Source organism: Phaseolus vulgaris, chromosome 1 (assembly GCF_000499845.2).
Source record: "Phaseolus vulgaris cultivar G19833 chromosome 1, P. vulgaris v2.0, whole genome shotgun sequence".
Taxonomy (NCBI): Eukaryota; Viridiplantae; Streptophyta; class Magnoliopsida; order Fabales; family Fabaceae; genus Phaseolus; species Phaseolus vulgaris.
The window spans coordinates 8,960,059-8,978,350 of record NC_023759.2 but is presented as its reverse complement, the minus strand read 5'-3'; the positions used below and the strand labels follow the sequence as shown (position 1 = coordinate 8,978,350).

The 18,292-nt window shown below is 31.8% G+C and overlaps 1 protein-coding gene and 1 pseudogene across 2 annotated transcripts in view; one reads left to right on the top strand and one right to left on the bottom strand.

The window, feature by feature from the left end:
• Positions 1-1,806, bottom strand: part of LOC137813497 (rust resistance kinase Lr10-like) — a 58,188-nt gene extending 56,382 nt beyond the window's left edge. The window contains exons 1-2 of one of the 2 annotated variants that reach the window (XM_068615787.1): positions 993-1,806; positions 284-315 (exon numbers count right to left, since the gene is read on the bottom strand). In XM_068615787.1, coding sequence (XP_068471888.1) covers positions 284-315; positions 993-1,762 — 802 coding nt within the window. In that variant the 5' untranslated portion in view covers positions 1,763-1,806. The remainder of the gene's footprint in view (positions 1-283; positions 316-992) is intronic. The other variant, XM_068615789.1, reaches the window with a different exon arrangement.
• A 5,272-nt stretch (positions 1,807-7,078) lies between these two features.
• Positions 7,079-9,280, top strand: LOC137813496 (rust resistance kinase Lr10-like; annotated as a pseudogene).
• The last annotated feature ends 9,012 nt before the right edge of the window (positions 9,281-18,292 follow it).

Genomic DNA, 18,292 nt, shown 5'->3' with positions numbered 1-18,292 from the left:
AAATATTCTTTTCTCATTTTGTGTAAAGTGTCAAAATAAAAAGTAATGTAAAATCTGGGGAACAATTTGGTGTTTTACTTATTTGTTGCATTATGCATTATTTAATTTAGAAAACCAATATAAAAGAAATTCAAATTTAAGTTAAGAGATTAAAACTGTATTTAAACATGAAAATTATGATAAAAGGTATAATAGGTAATATGATAATTATGTAGAATCAAAATTGGTTTTTGATATTAAGTACAATTCAAACGCAGGCAATCCAAAGAGATGGAATTCTTACCAAGAAAATACTGCCGCCAATCCACGGTCTCCCTATTCACCCAAAAAAGGAACAGAGTATGAATATCAAAGATGTACAGAAATTAATCAATAATATTTACATTATTTACTTACTATGTAAAGAAAAAAACTAAATTAAACGGTTTCAGATGGTTTTGAAATTTTTTAAGGAAATAGGTGGATTGAAACCCAACTACTGATTTAGTATGATTTTATTTTTAAAAATATATAGAAATATTTATCTATACTTTATAATAATATTTTATTATTTTGTATATACAATTTTTTCTATGTTATCTTTAATAATATGTTTAAATTACAATACAAATTTACAAAAATAAATATAAAATACAGTGGAAAAAAAACTAATTTAAAAAAAACTATTACATTTTACATTTAATTAAATTATAAATATTAAAAATATTTGATTTCTTATAATTATTTTTTTATTACAATGTAAATTCAATATAATATATATAATATATTTTATTATTTTATTTTGATATAATAAAAATCTCACATAAAATACAAAATAATATGCATGTGTTTATAAAAATTTATAAGATAATATAATAAAAAAATGTACAGATAGAGATAGAGTGTTTAGCTCGTAAATATATAAAAAAAAAATTAAACAAACTCAAATTTAACCGAACAATTGTGTTTAGTTTTACTTGTAAAAAGAAACATTAAACAGAGCCGGAACTGACCTACCTTCTTTGTAGCATTCAAGGGTCTGGCTGGAAGAACTGAAATAGCAGTCAGTATCTGCACAACGATCATCACAGACGAGAGGAATCCATGAAAGGTCAAATCCATAGAGTAGGGCTGTGTGCATCATGTCATAGGAATATGTATTTGTGTCCAAACCCCTCCAAGATGTGGGAGCAACCAGCTTCACTTCACAACCAACTTCAAAGTCCTCTGCAATTAGGTCACCAGCCACAGCGTATATGTAGCCTTTCCACTCCCAATTCAGGCATCCACGGGTATCCACATACTTAAGGTTCCCAGTCACTGGATGGCTACAATTCAAAAACACTATATGCTCATAAACAAGCGGCTCGGTACGATAATACCAGTCAGACGAAGTAATTAGTTGGTAAGAAGAACCATCCTTGGGAGGATTATGCGAGAGATCCGACTGGTAAGAATGAGTGAAATTGGATGGAGAGAAGAAATAGCGAGAAAGAGAAGAGCAATTTGATTGTTGAAGTCCAGGATCCATCAGTCGGATTGTGAAATTATGGTAGTTAATGGCCTGCACATGAAATGCTCCCGAGTAGAAAGAGAAGAGAGCTATATTGTTTTCACAAGATAGCTCATAGCTGGTGAGACCGCACCCTTTTGGGTCTCCTTTCAATCGGAATGGATAAGATATGTTGTTGATTTTGCCACAGGAAGAGGGGGGGCAAGCATCTTCTCCATGAATTAGGTGGAGCAGAAACAACAAGATTATCAAAGCTCTCTTTTTCCACATGGTTACGCCCAAACTCTTTTCTGTTTAAACTTCTACTGCCAACACAATCCAAGCTGGCCTTTAAAGGCAGATTTCACATACACACAGTAAATAAAGGGGGTCCCCATATTTTGAAAACCAACGCCACCGTATACAACTGCAAAAATATTAATATTTTAATAATATGTGCATCTACTGTGATAGGAAAATGATATATTTATAATCTGCTCCAATATACAATATACAACGATTGATGATTTTATATAAATACTAAAATTTTATACAGAAAAATGAAATTGTAAACTGGTGTAAGTTCTCAATATATTATTTCTAATTGTGATATTATGATTTTTTTTTCAATTTTTTTTTATATTTTGACTTTCACAGGTTTATTTTTTCTCCGGTTTTGTATTTTATTCCGGTTTTGTTTTTTTTTATTATTAATAATAGTATTATTTTTATTAATATCATTATTTAAAACTAATAATAATAATAACAATAAATATTAATAATAATTTAAATAATAATACCAATAATAATATTTTTAATATTATTAATAATAATATTAATAGTAATTACAATATTAATTGTAATTATAATAATATTATTTATTTTGAAAAAAAAAATATTTATCGCAAACATATTTTTTAATTGGACTTTATTGACATCCTTGTTATAATTTTATTCAAAATGATTTTTTGTATGCTTAAATGCATATTGTGATTAAATTTAGTATGGAGAATTTTATTTGTTGAAGTAATGGACAATTGGACTTGGAGTATGGTTGATGTTAATGCGTTGGTCATTTAGAAGAATTGTTTAGGAAATAGTGACTTGGTTTAAGTTTTTGCATAAGGACCACGAAGGAAGATGAATAAGGTGAACTGAGTTTGTTTATCACACGTGAAATTTATTTATCACATGAAAATGAAATCAATTACTTTAAACATTTTGAAGAATGTAACATTGGTAACACAGACCCAGTATAATAAAATTGTCCAGCCTAAATCATAAATTATAAATATTGTACACAACTACAAGTTCAACTAGTCCACTGCGATAATTGTACACAGATAACAATGACATTAGAGAAATTCACCTTGGTGTCCTCCACTGGTGTCACTTCACACATACCTCATACACTGCCCCACCGAAGAACAACAATAAGCTCAAAATGTCAGAAATTTGTTTAGTGTGCAAAAAGTTGATAGCAAGTCACCACCTATTCCTACATCCACTTATTGTGACTGACTATGCTTATACTGAGATTGGAGAACTTTTCCTCAGTGTCCTCCACTAAGGTCATTGTACAAACACCTCATGCACCACCCCACCAAAGAACAACACAAAAAACTCAAATTTTATAAAATTACTTCATTATACAAAAACTTGGTAGTAGGTCACCATTTATTCCTACCTAGGTCACCACTTAGTGTGTCTGTCACTAAATACATTGACACTGAGATTACAAAACTTGGCCTTGGTATACTCCACTGAAGTCGCGTTACACACACTTCATGCATCACCCACCCAAGAACAAAAGAAAGCTCAAAATTGCATCATTTTGTACAAAATGGTAGTAGGTCACCATTTATTCCTACATAGGTCACCACTTATTGTGATTAACTACATTGACGGTGAGATTAAAGAACTTGACCTCATAGACTACCCAAGAACAAAACAAAGTTTAAAATTTCTAAAATTATTTTTATTGTACAAAAACTTGGTAATAGGTCACCACTTATTCCTACATAGGTCACCATTTAATGTGGTTGTGACTAACTACATCACAACATTAACAGTGACAATGACCATCGTGTTCTCCATTGGGGTGACTTTACACGCATCTCATGCACTGCACCGCCCCACCCAAGAACAATACAAAGCTCAAAATTTATAAAATTACTTTGTTCTGCAGAAAGTTGGTATCGGATCACCACTTATTCGTACATAGGTCACCACTTACTCTGACTAATTAACACTGAGATTAGATAATTGTACATTGGTGTCTTCCATTGAGGTCACTTTACACACACCTCAACCACCTCACACAAGAACAACACAAACTTACAATTTATAGAATTATTTAATTGTACATAAACTTGGTAGTAGGTCACCACTTATTCCTACACATATCACCACTTAATATTACTATCTCTAACTATATTAATAATCATATTAGAGAACTTGACCTTTCTGTCCTCCATTAGGGTTACTTTACACATACCTCATGCACTGCACCATCCTACACAATAACAACACAAACCTCAATTTCTAAAATTAATTAACTGTGCAGAATGTTGGTAGCAGGGGTCACCACTTAATCGTACACAAGTCACCACTTACTCTAACTAACTACATTAACATTGAAATTATATAATTGTACCTTTGTCTCCTCTATTGAGGGCACTTTACACACACCTTCCTAATGAGACTGTTGAAATAAAGGACACCCTAAAATATGACTGGTTAAATTTGCTTGGAGTAGAATTGACTATATATAACTTATATTTAGCCAAGAAAGATTTGTGGTGGTGGTGCTGATAGAGAATGTAAACCCTGCAAAATGATGTAAGGATGTAAATGATCAATAAAAAATACTATTAAGTTTTACTATATAAACAATAAAACTATTTTGCAAGTTTATAACTTTCATGTTCAATGTTTTAAATTTTCGAATTATTTTATAGAGATTAGGTATGCGAATTTTTTTATACTTGAAAATTATGAATCTCTTAAATTATAAATTTTATAAATAAATAATTGAATTGATAAAATATATTATTGATAATAACATATGTCTTTTATTATTTAAATTTTTATTTTATTTTGAGAAAAAAATTTCGTATCCTCGATATTAATGATTTTCTTAATGATAACATAAAAATTCAAAACGGTTAGTTCTTGAAAATGTTACTTAAATATAGCAATTATGAGATTTTTTTTAATTTTAATTTTTTTTAAATTAAAATTTTCTTTCTACCAAACATTTGTCTCGTTTAAATTGAATAAAAAGACTTTAATATCTAAAACATCAATTATTTAACAATTAATAATATCAAAATTTTAATTATATTTTTTAGTTTTTTTTTTAAAATTTAAGTATGATATATTTTATTATATATGTACGTTAGTATTAAAAATTGTGACATTATAATGTGAATATTCTACTAAATATTTTTCTATTAGTTCAAAATAATCATGTAAAATAATTTTTTTTATCAAAATAAATGTTTAAAAACATATCATAAGAATAATTTTTAATTTTACAATTTTTTAAAAAAATATCACATCACGACTGTCGTAGAGTCGGTTGTTAAACAAATATTTTTATTAAAATAAAACAAGAAATTATAATTTAAAAAAATAGAATATATAAAAAAAAATTATTTGAAAATTTTGATTCACTAGTTCATCATATGTTTTGTCCCTTATAGAAATTACTTACATCTATGAAGTACGTAAATTTGTTGAAGAGTAAAAAAGACATTTAAACATGTAATCAACTTCTATCACAACGTCGTAATCTCACACAATGAAAAGAGGAGTTGTCAAAGTAATTAGAACAGTAAAAAAACCAAATTTGAGATCTAATTTTTTTTTCAACAACGTACAAGTTTTTACTAGAGTCTAAGTGGTTCTAATTCATGACTGCTTGTAGTAAATCCATCAAATTGTCAATTATAAAATAAATAAATAAACAAGTTTTATTATATAAATAAATTTATATATTTAAAAGTATATTTTATATAATTATAATTTTAAACCTTTTAAAAAGCCATTAATTTTTTTATTACAAAATTTATCATTTGTATTTATTTTTAAAAATTAGATATGTTTTTATTTATTTTATTTAGACAAGTCATTTTATTTAAGCTAGTTGATTAATTAGATTTAAATTTTGTTTATTTTTAGAATTTTTTATTTCTCAATTTCAACTAGGGTTATATCTATTTTATTTACAATATTTATTGTTTAATAAAAAATTAGTTATGTGTTATAAATTATGTAATAAAATACTAGTTATTTCATGTTGAATATTTTTTTCTTTGATTTCAACTACATAACAAATGAAAAAGTCACTCAGTAAATAATAAAAAGTGTAATAATTAGAATAAATATTTGATACTACATATCTTTTAATTTTTTATTTTATTTGTAGTTTATTAATATATATTAATTATTCACATACACAATTGGTTATCCTTTTTATTTTATTGAATATATGCAACTATGCATACTTAGTTTGACCCAAAAACACAAGCGTTTTGGTTTTACACTTCGTCTAATAAGTTTTTATTTGAACAAATAAAGTTGATACAAAGTCTAAGCATTCATAATACACATTGAAAAGTAGTATAAAAATATCGTATCTAAATATCTTTAATCTTTTATCTCTAACATAAGGAGGAGTTTGACAAAAAGTAGCTTAAACATACTCTTCAAGATATTAAACATTTTTCGAGAGAAAATTCTTGGTAAAACAAAGTAAAAGTATTTACAAGTCTTTAAGTTACACTTTGTAATGCTAACAACTACATATCATATTTTTAAACGCGAGCTTATTAGACGAAGATATATTGCAGGTTATTTTCTGTTTGTGACTACATATCGAGTTTCTTGACTATTTTTTTTTTCTTTAAAAATTCCAAATTTTAACAACTACTTTTTATGAATGACCACAAAGTTTTTTTTTTCTTTTCATTAATGTCACTTCTAAGTAGTTAAGTTTATTTAATAGTTTCATTTTCAATCAATAGATACTTTTATTAAATCATCCCAATTATATTTATTGGGAGATGCGCTTATGTTTAAAGATAAGTATGGTTTAGGATGTTGAAATTTGCTTATATTTAAGTTCATTAGTTTTTCTTTTTTAAATTGAAAGTAAAGAGAGAGTAGTTAGTAGTCTTTATGTGTTTCTTGGAAGAAACTTTTGTTGTTGTCACATGCACTGCTCATTAGTCTTTGGCTTGATTTTTCTGCATTATTACGCATTGAAGATATAGGACTTTTGTGGCAGTGAATTTCGAAGAATTTGAGAAGGTGGTATTGTATACGAGAATGAGTCTCACTGCATGATTGTTGTTTGGGGGAGGCAATTCTTGGCACTTAATATGCACCTACCTTGACATTCATAGAATTAAATGTATGCTAATAGTTATCGACAAATTGTGACACGGACCAAATTAAGGGACTTCATTAGACTTTTACTAATGAGAAATCATAAGTCTTTTTTTATCTTTTCTATGTTGTTTCTGCAACTGATTGCAAAAGTAAAAAACAAATACAAATTAGAAGTGTTAGCATAAACTAAAAGAGGCACTGAGCTCGATGTTTTCCCGTAAGAAAACAAAATGGCAAGAGTGTTGCTCCTCTAACGTGATTGTGCATTGATGACGCTATTCATGCTTCTTCTTATCAGAACTGGCAGCACCGCTCATAACGAGTGCGATGAGGAATTATCTTGTGGGCCGAAGCAACCCCCTATCAGATTTCCCTTCCAACTCATCAAGGAGATGGACGACCCATGCGATTATCCCCGTATTTGTCTTTCTTGCACTGAAAAATATGAGACCATGCTTGTGCTTCCTACTATGAAACTCCTAGTCACTTACATAGACTACCGACTTCAGTACTTTGGCTTAACGGACCCCGAGAACTGCTTTTCCAACAAGTTTAACCAAACCATCAATTTTATTCGAACTTACCAATTTGAATCATATGATGGACCACAATATATAACTTGAGCTTCTTCAACTGCACTTCAGCTGAGCATCCACACCTCAGAAACCACTACGAGGATGGCCCAAATTCACAAAACATGGTCTCCTGTCCGATTTACATTTCTGATTCTTTTCAAAGTGTCCTCCAATTTGATCTAACATCCTGTACCAAGATGTTCGACCTCACTGCGCCAATCGTATCCTTCAACCGGGGTATCTTGAATTTGAGATGGTCCAAAGCAAATTGTGCTGAGTGCAAAAGAAAAGGCAAGAGATGTACATGGAAGACCAACAACACCACAGGAGACATCGATTGTTTTGAATGCAAACCGAAGAGAATTCACGTTCCTAAATCTTTTATTTTTGCTTCTACAGGTAACATCAGAGACTCTTACACATTCGCTTTTAATATAGTTCAACTCCTTATTCCTACAATTTAGGATGTCAACAATTGAATGGCATTAAAAAGTATAAGCGTATGAATTGAAACAAGTAATGTTTAAGTGTAAAGACTGAAACAAGTACATAAATATTTCTTTTTTTAATGAAGTCTCCAACCGCTATTCTAGGTTCGATCCTTTTGGGGCTGGTGGTCATTGCTGTCTTCAAGAGCATCCTCTATTTTAGGAAAAAGCAAGAAGACCAAGAAAGAGTGGACAAGTTTTTAGAGGACTACAGGGCAGAAAAGCCAGCAAGATTCACCTATGCTGACCTGAAAAGAATCACCAATGGCTTCAAGGAAAAGCTAGGGGAAGGAGCTCATGGGGATGTGTTCAGAGGAAAACTTTCGAGTGAGATTCCGGTGGCCGTGAAGATCCTCTACAGTACAGAGGGAGAGGGGAATGAGTTCATCAATGAAGTTGGAATTATGGGCAAAATCCATCACATCAACGTGGTGCGTTTGCTTGGCTTCTGTGCAGATGGACTCCATCGTGCTCTTGTCTACAATTTCTTTCCAAACGGTTCCTTACAAAGCTTCATATTTCCACCAGAAGACAAGGACCATTTCCTTGGATGGGAGAAGCTTCAACACGTTGCTCTTGGTATAGCTAAAGGGATTGAGTATCTTCATCAAGGTTGCAATCGTCCCATTATTCACTTTGACATAAATCCTCACAACGTGTTACTTGATCACAACTTCACTCCAAAAATCTCGGATTTTGGCTTAGTCAAATTGTGTTCCAAGAATCGCAGTTTGGTGTCCATGACAGCTGCTAGAGGAACTTTGGGATACATTGCACCTGAAGTCTTCTCCAGAAACTTTGGGAACGTGTCTTACAAGTCTGATATTTACAGTTATGGAATGCTGTTGTTAGAAATGGTTGGTGGGAGAAAGAATGTGGACTTGTCTTCTCCACAAAATTTCCATGTTCTATACCCGGATTGGATCCATAACCTGGTTGATGGAGATGTACATATCCATGTTGAGGATGAAGGTGATGTTAAGATTGCAAAGAAACTAGTAATTATTGGGCTTTGGTGCATTCAGTGGGAGCCAGTGAACCGTCCATCCATAAAATCTGTGATACACATGCTACAAACTCAAGAGGAAAACCAGTTTGTTGTGCCTCCTAATCCATTTCAATCAACAACTTCCACTACAGTTAAGGGACTCAGTTCTACTAGACGACCTTTGCAGTTGGAAGTGATTCAAGAATGATTTACACCAGAAAAAATTAATGTTTAACTTTTAGAAAAATTATGGTCCATTATTTTATGAAATATGATGACGAAATCTATAACATCTAGTCTATAAACGTATTTTGTAGTGTTATAAACAATAATGAAATAAATGAATAAATTAGTTTGTTAAGTATTTTTGTCTGATTCAAGGTTCATTTGGTAATCAAGAAAACTTGTTGGTCATGAAGAAAACTTGAAGCCACAAGTGAAAATGTTTTGATGATGATGACCCAAGATAAAGATGTTGCAGACATCTTATAATATTTTTATTTTCTCTTTAATTTTAATTGCAATATTGTTGTTTGAATCCTTATTGGATTTGGTTATCATTCCCATGTTGTTCAATACTTAAGAAATTGTAACTTAATATAATTTATATGATAGCTTGGAAACAATTCTAGTAGATGGAACAAATCTAATTACAAAATAAAAATTCAAATTTATTAGACAACCAAGGAAGCTAGTTATATAAAATAGAAAAGCATAATAAAATTGAAATCCTTTCTAGAGCTAGTTTGTTACTTCTTTAAGGATTGTTGAGGTTTTTCTAGGTGGTACTTATAGAGGTTCAACTTACTGGTATTTTTACTATTTTTAACACTATTTCTAATGTAATTTTTGTTAAGTTTTGCATGATTAGGATCGCTATTGAATTTGTCCATTTCAAAGTAGATTGTATATTCGGAATGCTAGCACCATCAAATAATCCTGCAATATTTGCTAAAGAAGTAGTAGAACACCATTTATCATATTCCAGAAATTAATAAAAGTACCTGTACCAATAGTCCAAGAAGTATTATCAAGTATAGTATAGTAAAACTGCTTAATTCTAGGTCAAGAAGATGAGGATCTATAAACCATTCTAAACTCGTATTTAAGAACCCTGACTTTTAGGAGAAAAGACCAAGGCATGTTGTTATAAGCAAAGTTCGAAGCAAACTTAAGAAGATACACATTATTTTCATGATGAAGGTTAATAATCTTCAAACCTCCATTCTCAAGAGGTGAACAAATCGTCACTCAATTAACACTAGCTATGCCTTTTTTCAGAATATTACCAGTCTAAATAAAATTTCAACACCACTGCTCAACTTGCTTAAGAAGTGAAACAGGTCATTTATACATATTAAAGCTATAAGATAGAAATCTAGTAATCACTGTATTGACCAACTGAATCTGACCCATCATGCTAAGAGATTTACCTTTCCAAGATGTTAGATTCAATTTGACTTTATCAGCCAAAGGTTGAAGAAATCGACACTTTGGAGCACCAACAAAGATAGACACTCCTAAATAATTGAAATGAAAACAACCACGACTACAAGAAAGAATACGTTGAATTTTGGTGACAAAATCTTGCATAATTATCCATGGTGAAAAAACTACTCTTAGAATTAACATATATTATTGACCTAAAAAATCACCATATATTTTAAGAAAAATACTCAAATTTCTAAGAGACTTATTATTCGCCCTACAGAAAACAAATATGTCATCAACATATAAAATATGAGAGAGAGTGAGATAACCTTACGAACTAGTCATATGTAGAATCTTCTTATCATTCATAAACTTAGAGATACCTCTACTGAGAACTTCTTCTGCAAGACAAAAAAGTAAAGGAGACAAAGAAACACCTTGTCTAACACCTTTACTATAAGGAAAAAAACCCAACAAACTGTCATTTGTACTAATCCAACTGACAAACGATGGGTGAAAACCAAAGCGTGTCAAAACTAATAATAAGAACTTCCAACTCATAGTGGTAAAGGCTTTATGAATATCAACTTTGTATGGCACATTACCTCCTCTTACCTTTTTAGAAAACATGTTAATAACTTCAGAAGCAATACCAATACAATCCTGAATATGTCTACCCTGCACAAACCCATATTGATTAGGAGAAATGACTCTAGCAGCCACAAGTGCAAGCCTATCCGCCAGTATCTTGGAAATAATCTTAAATTTGAAATTAGCAACAACAATTGACCTGTAATCTTTAATGGATTCAACACCCTGAATCTTAGGAATAAGAGATACCACATTTTTGTTCATTACAGGGAGAACCCAATTTTGTTTAAAAAACTGTTGAACAACATTGCAAACACCTATCCCAATAATTTCCCAGCAAGAATGATAGAAAACACCACCAAAACCATCAGGACCAGGAGCACTATTACCATTAAGATTAAAAAGAGCATTTTTTTATTTCCAAAAAATCAGGACATTTAATCAACATCATATTCTCCTAAGAGGAAACTAGTCCAGGAATATAAGTACCAATAAAATCTTCCATATTTCTTGTATCTTGAACATTAGAAATAGACTCAGCATAAAGATTTGTATAAAAGTCCAAAATATGATCCTCAGTGAGTTTAGGTTCCTCAATAACCTCATTATCAATTTGTAGACGATGAATCCCACTAGAATTATTTCTCCTCTTGACCACAACATGGAAAAAAGCAGTATTTCTATCCCCATCTTTAAACCAAAGCATCTTGCCCTTTCTTTCCAAAAAAAATATTGACAATGAAAAGCATGATCAAGTTCCTCCTTAGCAATCTTTTCTTGACAGAGAAACCCATTAATATCAGACAAACTAGCAGACTCTAAGGTTTGTTGAATACCAAGGAAGAGACCCTGCTTAAGAAGAACTGCATTTTGAACATTACCAAAAGAATTTTTATTCCAGTTTCGGAGCTCAATTTTCAACCTTTTTAACTTATGTTGCAAAATAAACATATGACAACCAACAACTTTATTAGCCTAAGAATCATGAATAATCTTACATGAAGTGTCCTGAAGTCACATAGAAAAGAAACAAAAATTGCTAACCTTCCTTAAACAATTACTAGCAAGACTAGCAAGAACATGGGAATGGTCAAAACAATTTTTAACAAGAACCTAATAAGTACAAGAATCACATTCATCCAGACACACTCCATTACATAAAGCCCTATCCAGTCTTCTATAACATCTATGCAAACCTCTCCTTCCATTACACCAAGTATAACAAGGTCTAGTAAAAGGTCTACAAGAAAGATCATTAGTATTAATCCAATCAAGGAATTCATTACGAGAAATCTGATTAGGAGCCACCCCCCTTTGCAGTCATCCGCCGAGAGCACAACATTAAAATCTCTCAGAATACACCAAAGCCCTATGAAGAAACTAAAATCCCTCTAAAAAAACCATCTAACTAAGTATGTGTTGGCACCATAAACACCTGCAAAGTTAAAGCATTTATCATACAAAAGGCAAGTTACAAAAATAAATTGAACATTGACCAAGAAATTTTGGACAAGATTTGGAACCGACAAACACCAAAGCTTAAAAACTTTATTAATAATAGGAGACGTAGTCACCAAATGCATATTAACAGATTTGAAAAGGACATCGAAAGCATCAGTGTATGGCATCATAGGTTCAGCAAGAAAAACAAAAAGGGGTTTATGTAGTTTAAGTAAGCTAATCAACATCTCCACAGTTTTGTGGTTTCTCAGTCCTATAACATTCCAGAGAAATGAAGAGACCTCTATTGCGACGTTTTAGAGAGAATTGCCTTAGTAGTTTTTTTTTTTTTATTTACTAGTCTCCTTAGGTGGTCTCCCTAGTTTTCTTTTAGTGTAAACAATTTCCTCCCTAGTATCGCTGGCATGCTCCTCCATCTCATTAGGATTTGCCCAAAATTTGGAGACTACCTGATTTTCAACAGTTATATGTTCAAAATTAAATTCAATAACGACAGTCGAAATAATTGGCGTACCAGTATGAGGATCACCTCCTGCATCTGTAGTTTCCAAACCATCAAGAGAGGACAAGTGATTTTGCAAGACCAACATATCGTTATCTGAGAGTAGTGCTTTAGCATCCCCAAGTGATTTAGCCTTCCGAGGAGAGGTATGACGCGACAGAGATGGTACAACCATAATAGTAGAGATTTGCACATGATGACCATCAATATAAGTTGTAACTGGTGCTTTAGCATTCCCAAGTGATTTAGGCTTCTGAGGAAAGGTATGACGCGACGGAGATGGTACAACCATAGTAGCAGAGACCTCCACATGATGACCATCAATAGGAGTCATAACTGAATCTACTACAAGTTGTGACTCTAAGCCCTTGACTTGCATAACAACCGGTGAATTTCTTACCATCCCCGGTTCTGAAACTTTAACTGTATCAGAAGTGGGAGTGAACAACCTGTGCCTGGGTGAGGACCTATCATGATCCGAGACATCCTCGAGAGGAGGCATATCTACAAAATCATCATCCCCTCCATTTGTTTTATCATAAGAAAGGTGACCCAAGAGTGACCCCGCATTAGCCTCGCCAGGAGCATCAGTTGTCAAATTACCAATAGGGCCATCCATGAGCTTCGACTGCGAATCTTTGTTCCGATACTCTTTATGTTGTTTAGGAACCGCGAACTTCCTCTATTCCTGTTCATCAGGAGTTGTCTTCTGAGAAGGTTTATGTTGTGGTCCAAGAACATGACCCTGATCATGAATCACGTGGCACTGAGAGCAAGCTCATGCCCGATCATCTTACAGTAAGAGCAAAATGGAGGGAGCCATTCATACTCCACTTCTGCTACAAAAGCAAAGTTTGAACGTTCAAGCAAGAGCTGATCGGGAAAAGGGGACAACAGATCAATATCCATAAACACTCTAGCAAACAAACACCTATTCTTTCTCATGGTATGATCATCCAAAGACAAAGGAATTCTAATGCCTCTGGTGATGGAAAATATCGCCCTTGGTCTCCAATATTCCAAAGTCAAATGGTAGATTCTAACTCAGGTCTGGGTTTTAGTACTCTTCATAGTAGATGGAACAAAGTTTTTTTTTTTTTTCAGGCCAACAATCCCCTAGCAATCCTATCTCGAGAGCCCACTGCATGTCTTATAAAAAAGGGAACTCAAACTCATAAAAACCCTTCCCAAGAAACATTGCTTTCCACAGTCTAATAATCTTCCACACAAGTTGCAACTTTTTAGTTAAATCAAGGTGTGTGAGAGGTTTATCCCCCTTAGATAGAATAATCCAACCATGTAGATGGGTCTTGCAATCCTCAAGACCTGCCAAGTAATCTTCCTCATCAACCCGGACAACAACCATGTCTCCCATAATACAAGGAGTTGGTAACTGGGAAAAAGGAATGTCACATGTATTTCCCAAAGCCTGAGCAAAAGTCTTCCTTTGGCCTAGAATAACAAACACTTTCTTATTAGGAAACACTTCTTGATCCATGAAACAGCCCATGGGATATACATACTCGTACTAGTAAAATTCTTCGTCCTTTTCTTGTTAGATGGGAGTTCCCTTCACTAGGCTAGGTTAAAATTAACATTGATGGGGTTGCTAGGGGATATCCTGGTCTTGCTACTTGTGAAGGAATTTTCCATGGGAGTATGGGGGAGTTTATTGGTGCTTTCTATGGTTTCTTGAAGTTCAGACTGTTATGGTTGCTAAGTTTTATGGAGTTATACATGCTACGGAGGAAGCTCAAAAGATGGAGCTTACTAATGTATGGCTTGAATGTGATTCTACATTGGTTTGTGTTGTGTTTACTGCTAGAACTAATGTCCTGTGGATGCTTCGTATTCAATGGAATACTTGTCTTAATTATTGTGGAAAAATCAGGTTTAGGATTACTCATATTTTTCGTGAAGGGAATGCGTATGCTGATAAGTTGGCTAATTTAGGATTTATTCATAGAGAATAATTTCATTTGTATAATAGGCTTCCATCTAGTTTGTTCTTAGAATTCTTTATGAATAGGTATAGTCTACCTATGTATCATTTTTGTTAACATATGGGTTTTGGTCTAGTTCCCCCATATTTTTTTTATATTTTCTTTCTTTTTCCTTTTTTTAAAAAATATTTTTTTCATGTAATGGCATATGATTGTTGTTACTTGAGATGTTAACCTAACTGAGATGTCAAGTGGCATAATGATGTCTAACATGAAAGCTTTTATATATAAAAAAAATATGTAATTCATTATGGTTGGAATGTCACTTAGTGTTGTGGTTCAAGCTTTTTATACCAACTTTGAGGTCCCTAGAAGTAGATGGAGTAAATGCAGTCTATAAGTGAAATTTTAGATTTTAAAAGCTAATTTGGCTATTAATACCAAGTATGGTTTTCATTGGTGAAATTATTCTCTTATATTCGACAGCTTTTTTAACAAATAGATTCGACTTTTTGAAATATAGTTATTTATAAAAAAATTTCATAAATTTGACCTAATTATCTTATATTTGTTTTTTTATTGGTTTAACATCTCGTAAACTATTAATGTTGATGTCAATTTCGTTAGAATATCACATTCATTGTGAATGCATTTTTGTTTATAGAATAAAGAAAAGTATACTTGATGAAAATAAATTCACATTTTTAAACAAGTAATTCTAAAGTAGAGGAACTATAGATAACCTAAAAAACATGAACAAACTCAAAATGAAGTTAATTAACAAAGACATACACTAGCACATAAAAGGTCAAAGACAGTAGTTCTTTTAGCAATTAGACAGCGATTTCGAATTGTTGTCTATCAACACATAGTTTATTCTATTGAGGTAGAACCGCCATCTATAAGCCACATATAGACTAAAAAAATATTAAATAAAAAAATAAAAAGAACACCAACCTCAAGGTGATGGCAGCGGTGAAGGACAACGACGACAACAGCGACAACGGTGGAAGGAAAGTGGAGCACAGTAGTGGAACAATGAACAAGAACTTAATTAAAAATTGAACCAATGAAAAAGATTTGAAACTCAATTCACCCCATCTTGAGTTAAAACAAGTCATTTATCCTTTTATAACAATTGACATTAGAGCTATTTTTTGAGAAATATTCAAAACAGAGATCCTAAATGTTTTTAAATGACTTTACAAAATCAAAACCTTTTTTGGAATGTGCTATTATGCATAACATTTATCTATGTGCAATATTCCAATAATATCTAAAAAAGTCTTACTTAAAGGATGTAAAATGGATCATTTAGGATCAAATAATTTGTGCTTGTGGTATAAGAAAAATGTAAGTTTCATATTAGAAGGTTTCTACCACACAAACTATATTATATGGATAAAAAGAGGTCGAGTACATGTCAATTGTGAGCTACTGCTCACAACTTCTATGGGTAAAGTATCAAGTGATAGATTACTCTAGTTTTGAAAGCAATATTTCAATATTTTTTTTAAAACAATAAAAATACAAGGGAGAATTGAATTGTGTCTTTAAAATTTCTTTGTTTTTCGTAAGTATAGTGTGATGTTTCACAGTCAGATGATAAGTTTAGTTTTCCAACAGATGAAAACTTTTAAGTTTTGTAACCTTAGTTTAAACATTTCACCCTCCTTAGGTTAGTTATTCAGATAACATGCAATATACAGAGAGACAAAGGAGAAAAGTGTTTTATACTAGTTTATCTACCTCAAAAAACTACATTCAATTCTTGATCAACCAGTCAAGTTCTACTAGGCAGACTATTGTTGCAAAGTATGCTCAACTATTCTTTAAAAAATTCATTGATGGATTAACCTAAGTATTCTCACAATCCACTTTTGGCTCCTAACTACTTCTGTCTGACCCTGCTCAAGTATACTTTCAACAAGTCAATTTTAGCTTAAATAAGTATTTTTTTTATGAGCCACTTTTGACTTTTACAAACACAAAGTTTGAGTGATCAATATATCACAATTTTAACTCATTAAAAAGGGTAAAGTCTTACGACATATACAATGTTGAGAAGTTGGACGGTCTATACCCTACTAGATAGTTTGATGATCAGTTGATCGTATGTGAATTATGAGTTTTGATGATAATAAAAATAAATTAAACGTTTTATTTGTGATATGAACATTCTAACAGTGTTTTGTGAAACTGCAGTTATAGTAGACAATCTGAATATCTATAGAGCTTGTTCAACAGTTTGATAGATCAGTTAAATGCTAAACACATTTGGTTAAAATAGTTTATTAGTTGTTGTTAATAGTAAATTTCATTCGTATAAATAAAACTTATTTAAAGTAAAAATAAATAAATAAATAAAACAGAAAGAAATTGATTCATTTGTTCTCTTGGCAAAATCATCAAATTTGTGATGTTCCAAAAATAGCAAATAAGGACTAAAAACAAAAAATAAATAAAAAGGATAATAATGGCAAATGGGTGTCATGCTTTTTCGTGGTATAATATTTTAAGAACCAGTCAACCTTTTCTTTTGAAGCATTCATACGCATGTGTCACTTGAAATCCTTTATTTCCTTCTTCCAAAAATGAAAGGATTTGCCTTTGGTAGGTTCCATCATTGTCTGAAATAGAAAAACAAGAATATAAAAAATATAGTAATGCATTCTTTCAAATTATTCAAACAACATTGGTCGCTAAAAAGGAATGAAAAGGAAAAGATAAAAAGGAGAACAAATGTAAATAATATGATGCTTGAAATGCCTTAGAAGAGGGGAACATTTCTTTTTCAACCAAAAGGACAAGTAGAAGAAAGTCACATTGAGGCAATCTTTTTTGTCCTATATCCTTTCTACCATACAAATAAACTAATGCTCATCCATACCTCATCCTACCCTTATACATAAAATTTGGGAAAGCCTTCATTTGTTATATTTGTGCCTCACACATATTCTTCCCTTTAAAGGATATAACATTCTTTATAAGATGTTGTACCAACCTAGTTGTATGGACAGCTGGGCTTCAGAAGTAAACATTAAATTTTAGATGTAGTGTATGTAATATCCAACTTGTAAACATTATGAATTTTTACCTACTAGAAAGACTTTTCTTGAACCTACTTCGAAAATTAGGCACGAATGTGGCTTAAAGATGACTTGGTAACCTTTCCACAAAGTTGGCTAATGCTTGTGCTTATGTTCTTTTACATACAACACATATTTGATAAGTATTCAATTATGATCACCAATATCACCTCTGCCAAGAATACTTCTATCATTATTGTCACCACAAGTGACATATCCCTCATGTTTCAGTTGCAAATCAATCAATTTTGAAGTGTCTCAAGACATGTGCTTTGAGTAGTCACTATCAAGATACCATAGATGGTTTTTGGTTGTCAATGAAGCCTGCAAAATAGATTGAAGGAACAGGTTTTGGT